The sequence below is a fragment of the Panicum hallii genome, chromosome 2, assembly GCF_002211085.1.
Source record: "Panicum hallii strain FIL2 chromosome 2, PHallii_v3.1, whole genome shotgun sequence".
Taxonomy (NCBI): domain Eukaryota; kingdom Viridiplantae; phylum Streptophyta; class Magnoliopsida; order Poales; family Poaceae; genus Panicum; species Panicum hallii.
The window spans coordinates 24,309,044-24,317,342 of NC_038043.1; the positions used below are offsets into that span (position 1 = coordinate 24,309,044).

Genomic DNA, 8,299 nt, shown 5'->3' on the forward strand with positions numbered 1-8,299 from the left:
GTCCATGTTTTTACTTATGACACGTGGGACCTATTAATGTCTTACTTTTCCAATTTATTTTTTTCTTTTCCTTTATCTCCATCTTCATCCGTACAAGCTGAGCTCCATCCATGCTCGAGCGGTGCTCCCGCGCTTGGGGGAAGGTGTTTTGGCGGGACCATGCAGTGACAATGCGGGGAGGTGTCCCGGATACTAGCTGTCGCTTGTGCTGCGAAAAGGCAATCCATCGCCTGAAGGCTTCTGCGCGCCCCTCTTGGGCTGTCTGTTTGCCTATTCGGTCCAATAGCGCCTGGACGGTTCGGTGCGGTGCGGTCCGTTTGGACGACGTGTTAATGCGGTTTTCTTCCTCCGACCACGCAGTTACTCATCCCATTCGCTCTCTCCTCTTCCTTCGCTCAGTCAGTTGCGATTTCTCCGGCGATCTTCCTCAGCTAGTTCGACGGTTCATCGTTGAGATTCCGGCCTGCTCTTTCTCATTTAGGTGTGCTCTTCTATCCTTGAATGCAGTTTTTCTCTTTCGTTCATCCTCCTGAGTTCGTGTTTCATTTCGCTTTCCATCTTTCTCCGATATGTCAGCGGTTTCTCCGGCGATTTGTTTGGCGACTCGGGTGTTTGCTTTTTGTTGATTCATCGGTCAGGTTTCGGCTTCGTTCTGCGCATTCAGGTTAGCGCTTCTATTTCTCCATTCTACTGATTTTCTGTTGCGATTTGTGTGGCATTTTCTGTTATTTTAAATTTAGGGTTTCCATGTTTATATTGTTGTTTGATTACTGTGCTTTAAATTTCAGGTGTAATATTTTGGTTTGCGCGGTTGGTTAATTAGTTTCATTCATTCTTGCTAGATATTCTGATCTGTTTGTAGATTTGTTCTGCATGTTAGTGGTCTAGTTGTGTGGTTAATTTGTTCTTACTGAAATAGTTACTGATGTTGAAATATTGACTGCTAAAATAGTGTCCTGTTTCTAGATTTTTTATGCATTTGAATATAGGTAGTCAATTTACCTCTGTAGTTGGTGGACTTAATTATTTTGTGCAAATATAGGTTTAATGAAGTTGATTTTGTGTTTTAATGAAGATAATTGTTGCTTTAATTATTTTGTGTTTTAGTGAGCATGACTGAATTTTTGGTTTACAATTGACTGATGACTGTATTTTAAATTACCTGTACATATATTTTGTTCGGTTGTGTTTACAATTTGTTCTTCTCTATATATATATTTTGTCCTAGTATAGTTATAGTTTATTGTGCTTATATTGATAATGTTTTGTACTGGTTTAAACTTTTTTAACTACAATTTTCTTTAGCAATGAGTTAGTCATCAGGTTGTTCATGTCAGGTTAAGATGCTGTTTTCTCCTGGTCGTTTCAAGAAATTTGTTGGTGAATTTGTTGATGATCAGAAAGGTTTTGTTGAAGAAAGTGGTTTTGGACACTTGCTTCATATATCGGATTTTAAGGTTCCTGTCCCTTTGTTGGAATGGGTTATGTCTATAATTATTGTTGGTGTGTCTGAATTTCGGTTTGAAGGTAGGTCTATAAGATTCATACCATCAATGGTTTCTAAGGTGTTAGGAATTCCATCTGGGAATGACACTATTGAGTTTGCTTCTGAAGTTGATGAAGAAGTTAGCTCAGTTTATGATGATTATTTGAATGGGAAGGACAAGCCGGCTATTTCTTGTGCCATTGGTATTTGTTTAGCTGAGCATAACTAGGATGCTTTCATGCGTTCCTTCATGTTAGTGGCTCTTGCTACAGTTCTTTCTCCCGGGATGCAGAACTCTGTTGATTTGAAGTACTTGCAATTCTTGATGAGATCTGAGGAGATAAAGAACTATGATTGGGCTTCTCATGTGCTTCAGTATTCTCTATCTAAAGTTAGGAGATTCCTTTATGTTATCAGTTCTTCTGATGTTAGCAAGCGCCACGGTTTATACTTTTATTCATCCTATCTTCCAATGTTTGCTGTAAGTGTTGGGAATTCCATCTGTTTCATTTGTTTTCCTTACTATTATTTTTATCATTTATATTAGTTGACTTGTATGTGTCATTTATTTTTATACAGGTTATGTACATGGATTTCCTAGATTTACATCAGAATTATGAATCTGGATACCATTTGGTTTATGGTGTTCCTAGATTCTGTCATGTCAGCACCGAAGATTTCAATTTTATTACTGATGTTGATGTTGATATTAATAGGAGTAGGTATTTATGCTCCGGTGCTCTTCCAGTGAGTGTTCTAGTCTTTCCTTGTTTTATTTACACCGCATGTGTTTTCCATCAGGCAATTGCGACCAAGTCACCTTCACTAAGATGAAAGCAAGAGCAGTCTTTATTTCTTGAGTATCATGGCCATGGATTTTTGCCTAGAAGGAACATCAATGTTGTTCAGAACTGGATGACAGTGCATCAAATTTGAACTTCAGATCTATCAAAGATCTCCTTAATACAGCAACCACAGATGATGTAGCACTGGCCTGATCTTCTGATAGGTACGATAGATTCGATTGGTGGAGAACTTGACGTTGGCGATCTGGGTTTCTAATCAGACATGATTCGAACCCCTGCAACCATTACACCGCTGCTCCGTTGGTTATCAACCAAGCACAACTCGATTGACCTTGCCAAAAAAGCTTTTCCCTGTTCGCCAATCGAAGAACACAAGCAAGAAAGTATAAGCATGTAATCTGAAATTGCAGATGTGTATGAAGCAAAGATAAGTATAGTGTTCAAGCTCTGATCACAGAAGGGTTGATCACAAAATTTATATGGAAGTCCTAGTCGGATACGAGCCTTGGAGTCCTACCCGAGTACTTTCCGGATAGTTTTCTACTGTATCCGACTAGTTTTACTACTATATGAGTAGTTCTACTAGGCTACGAGTAGTTACGACTAGTGTAGGGCGTGGGCCATATCCCACCCCTTATCCCGTAAGATGTAGGCCATGTGCGCAGTCCCGTGGGCCCGGGTCTGACAAGCCCCCGAGCTCTTCGCAGTTGAGTACTCCAGGCTTCCAAATACTTCTAAAGGAATCTTCAAGTTCTCCCTAACTCCATCTTGAAGATATCTTCGGAGTACTTCCTTGGCTGCATCGAGGCTGTGAGGTGCTCATGCCCCGAGTAGTTGTCCGTGCAAGTTTACTGAAGGGACCTCACTTATAGTTCCAGTAACGCTAAGATTACTAGTTACCGACTAGTATTTTATGTTACTGAAGAGTTTTTAATCCCATACTTCCAGTAATGTTCAGACTACTAGTCTCCGACTAGTACTCTATGTTACTGAAGGGGTTTCGCTCCCATACTTTCAGTATTTCTCCGTTTACTAAGTTTTTAACTAGTTATACATGGAGTTTACTGCAAGAGTATTGCTCCCAACACAGTTTCATATCTATCTGTTACAACATACTTTTATGTTTACCTTGCAGGGGACCTGATCTGGACCGTACTGTTAGGCGAGTCGGATTCAACTCCGATTAGTTGGTTTCATGAACAATTGCCAACGACTACTCCGATTTCGCGAGAACGATCGACTACATGTCGCTGACTACAACGACTATTCGTCGGACTTGACTTCGACTAGTTGGGTTCATCAACAACCGTCAGCAACTACTGGACTTCATAAAGAATGCACGGCGACACGTTGGCGACTACTTAGACTACTCGTTTCGCCTACATGCTAGTTGGAATCGACTCTTCTCGGTGATGCGCTGGCGACTACTTTGACTACTCGTCTCACCTACAAAACTAGTTAGAATTGACTCTGACTAGTCGGCTTCATCGACAGTTCAAATTTCAGCGGCAACTTGGCCAATACCTAGGCTCGGGGGCTAGTTGCACTGACTACTAGGCATATACTATGCGACTCATCTAGCTCCTAGGCTCCTAGTCAAGTAGTTGCCGACGGTTGTCGATGAGCCCAACTAGTTGGAGCCGAATCCGGTGAGTAGTGTCAGACCCGGGGCCACGGAACTGGGTACGTAACGTAGTTTAAACAGGCTTAAGAGATTAAGTCCGTTTTATCTCTTATTTATCTGCTTTATCTCTTATTTATTTCGTATGAATAAGAGATAAAGCTAGTCGATACAGAGGGAATCTACTTGAGATTTGTTCTGGTACGATTCCTTGGCTAGTATCGGTTAGGATCTTTATAATCCTGACCTCCCGGATATATAAGGGGGGCAGGGACCCATTCAAAATAGGACCTCTACACCCAAGGCAATACAAACCACCATACAGGACGTAGGGTATTACGCACCTCGCGGCCCGAACCTGTCTAAGTTTTGTGTTCCTTGCACCTTCGAGTTCCTGGTCTCGGCGTCTCCTCATCTAAAACTTACCACTTTGGGCATATCCCTCGGTGGGCAGCTAGTAAAACACCGATAAGTAGTCGTCGTAGTCTGCGATGTGTAGTCGAGCGTTCTCGCGAAGTCGAAGTAGTTGTGGGCGATTGTTGATGAAGCCAACTAGTCGGAGTTGAATCCAACTCGCCAAGCAGCATGGTCCAGGTCAGGTCCCCTACAAGATAAACATAAAAGTATGTTGTAATTGATATACATGATATCATGTTGGGAGCAAATCCCAGTATTTGTAAAATGCATGTAAAATTTTTCGCGTTGTACTCTTGCTGGGTCACATAATTTCCCGAGTAGGTAGCCTATTACGCTAGGCACATAATCCCTGATTGCCATAAACCATGGCACAGGGAGCGTGTGAAAGCATCTAGGCCCCTAATTCGTGTTTTGGTAATTAATGACAACAGTTTGTGGATTAACAATTCTTTTTGAGAAAATGAGTATAGGTTGATCCACGGATGAATGAGAGTTATTTGCGAACGTGTGGATTTTTGGAGACGATGAGAAAAGTTTAGGCTCAAGGCAAAGGTATAAAATAGGGTCTTTTGAATTTTACCGGTCACAAGGTGCTTAGTGGATGATAAGTGACCGGATTTGTTGGATAGATAGCCGTTCTATCAAGAGGGGTCATGTACTCGTGCTTGACAGGTCTCTAGTGCCATTTTGCTCAAAATATCTAAATGCATGCATGAGGGCTAACTACGCTTTGCCGGGTTTTGAAAAAGAACATGTTTGACTGCTGACTGCTCTAGCGCGGACGGTCCGCCCCTTGGGTGAGGACGGTCCGCTACCGTTCCAGAAAGGCTTAGAGGGTTTATCTGGTGGCTGGCGGACGGTCCGGCTCTCCTGGGCGGACGGTCCGCCACTGTAACTCTTTTTCGTTCCAGAAAGGATGTTCTCTGGTCTGTCTAAATTCTGTGGAGCGGACGGTCCGCTTCTGTGGAGCGGACGGTCCGCAGGCACTCTGATAAATTGATCCAGAAACATTGTTGTCTCTGCTTGTTCCTCTAGGTTGAACGGCGGACGGTCCGCCCCTTGGTGGCGGACGGTCCGCTGGCTAATTCCAGGATTGTTCCAGAGACCCTCATGTCTCTGGAGTTGTGGAACACTTAACTGCGGACGGTCCGCTGGTTGGGTGCGGACGGTCCGCCAGGGCTGTAACGGCTAGTTCTGACACGCATTAAATGCTCTCTGACTCTCTGGTTTATAATGGCGGACGGTCCGGTTTTTGAAACCGGACGGTCCGCGATCTCGCAGAAAAGACTGTAACGGCTAGTTTTTGATGGGATGTCTATATATACCCATTGCCCGGCCCTTGGGTCACTCTCTTGGCCATTTGGACTGCATTCTTGACCCTCTAGAGCTAAGACATCCCTCTCTCTCACACACTTGCTAAGGATTTGCATTTTTGAGAGTGAGAGTGCTTCCTAGTGCATTGCATCAAGAGGTTGAGCTTTGTGGCACTAGGGAATCTTCAAGCAAGGTTTATTGGCTTGTTACTTTTGGGAGTTGCCGCTCCCTAGACGGCTTGGAGAAGGTGATTTCGTGGAGCTTCTTGAAGGAGATTGTTGAGAAGCCCCGATTTCGGTTGTGAGAGGTTTTGTGCTCACCTCACCGGAGTGGTGAAGAGCAACTCTAGTGAAATCGAGGTGTGGAGTGGTTCCTTGTTTCTAGCCGGCTCAAGATCAAGAGGTTCTTGATAGAGGAGCGGTTGATTCTTGGAATCCACCTCAACGTGGATTAGGGGTGACCGGCAAGTCATCGACACCACGGGATAAATTTGTGTGTCAAGCTTGGTTATTTCTCTAGCTCTCTTTAATTGTTGTTATTTTGAGAAATTTACTTTACTAGAGCTTGAATTGTATTTTGTCACCCTAGGTTGCAAACCTTTCTAGACATAGTAGTAGCATGACATAGGGCTTTCTTTTGTTACTAATTAAATTTCTCTAGTGTTGTTGGTTTTAGTTTTTAAACCGCCTATTCACCCCCCCTCTATTCACCCCCCCTCTAGTCGGTGTTCTTGATCCTACAAGTGGTATCAGAGCTAAGTACTCCATTAATTGCGGATTTAACCATCTTGGAGTAGAACAATGACTAGTGATAATGGAATTCATGTTGGGAAGCCACCGTTCTTTGATGGGAACAATTATGATTATTGGAAGACTAGGATGTCGGCTCATATCAAAGCCATGAGTAGAAAGCTATGGAGAGTGGTAAATGATGGATATATCATTTTGGACTCAAAAAATTTGACACCCCTAGAAGAGGAAAATGAGATACTAAATGATCAAGGGGTCAATGTGCTCTTTAGTGCCCTTGGTGTGACCGAATTTAATAGAGTCAAGAGTCTCACAAATGCACATGACATATGGGAAAAGCTCATGGAAATTCATGAGGGCACATCAAGTGTGAAAGAGGCCAAGTTATATTTGCTTAAGGGAAATTTTAGTGAATTTACCATGAAAAAGGATGAGAGTATAGCCGAGATGTTCAACCGGCTAAATGACATTGTGAATGACCTCAAGGGACTTGGATTTGAGGTACCGGATGCGGATTTCAACCACAAATTTCTTAGATGCCTTCCGGAAAGATATGATACAATTGTGACCTTGCTTGTAAGGTCAAATGTGAAGACCGCAACTCACACACAAATATTGGGAGAAGTTCTCACTCATGACATGTTCAAGAAATCTCAAGATGAAGCTCATGGGGGAGAAATTGATATGAAAAAGAGAAGTGTGGCATTCAAAGCTCAAGATAGCAAAAAGGAAGAAGAAAGTGAGTGCCAAGATGAAGAATCGGATGAAGAGATGGCTCTCTTTGTCAAGAGATTCAATAGAATGATGAGCAAGAAGAATTTTGGCAAGAAAGGTCAATCATCAAGAAAAAATCCTTTTATGGACAAGACTTGTTTCCAATGCGGTGAAATGGGTCATATTAGTGTCAATTGTCCAAACAAGAAAGATGACAAGAACAAGAAAGACAAGAAAAATGATGAGAAGAAGAAGAAGAAGTTCATCAAGAAGAAGAAGAATGGTCAAGCTTATTTTGTTGAGTGGGATTCCGATGCAAGCTCCGATGATGATGATGATGATGATGATGACAAGCCATCCAAGGGAGTTGCCGGGATCGCCATCAAGGAGGCGCCATCTCTCTTCTCCACACTACATTGTCTTATGGCAAAGAGTGGTGCAAAGGTACAACAAGATGATGAACTTGATGAACTTTCATATGATGATCTTGTTGAAATGCTCAATGATGCCGATGAATTCATGACTAAAGAAAAGGCCAAGTTAAAGGAATTGAGGTTGAAGTTTTCTTCTCTTCAAGATTCCTATGAGAAGCTAAAGACTTCACATGAGAATCTCAAAGAAACTCATGAGAAGCTTGAGGAAGCTCACAATGCCCTACTTAATCATGAAAGAAAAGCAACATTGAGCATTGGTGTGAGTTGTGATTTAATTGATGATAAACCTTGTGGTTCTAGTCCTACTAGCTCTTTTTGCACCAAAATTAATGACTCATCTTGCAATGAATCTCTCATTATGGAAAATGATTTGTTAAAAAAGGAGGTTACTTGCTTGACTAATGATTTGAGAAAGTGCTATGATAGTAGATCCATGTTTAATCATTGTTGGGCAAGTCAAAAGTTCACCTTGAACAAGCAAGGGTTTGGATATATTCCTAAGAAAGGGAAGAAGGCTTTTGTGCAAACCAAAACTACCTTTGTGAAGAGTAGTGGTAAGTCATATTGTGAAAAATGCAAGAAGGTTGGTCATGTTGAGAAGAATTGCACCAACATGAAAGTCATATCCTTTGATTCAAGTTACATTCTTATGAGAAATTCAAATGGCAATGTTAGTGCAAAATTTGTTGGAATACCTATAGATGGTGCTAAAAAGAATGCCATTTGGGTACCAAAAGTCTTGGTTGCTAACGTTGAAG

General features: G+C 42.1%; 1 protein-coding gene across 1 annotated transcript; it reads left to right on the plus strand.

The window, feature by feature from the left end:
• The first annotated feature begins 147 nt into the window (after window positions 1-147).
• LOC112883197 lies at window positions 148-2,133 on the plus strand. Its single transcript, XM_025948459.1, has 4 exons — window positions 148-481; window positions 577-664; window positions 1,338-1,967; window positions 2,066-2,133. Exons 1-3 carry the CDS (start codon window positions 171-173, stop codon window positions 1,713-1,715), a joined length of 777 nt encoding a protein of 258 aa, XP_025804244.1. The 5' UTR covers window positions 148-170; the 3' UTR covers window positions 1,716-1,967; window positions 2,066-2,133.
• The last annotated feature ends 6,166 nt before the right edge of the window (window positions 2,134-8,299 follow it).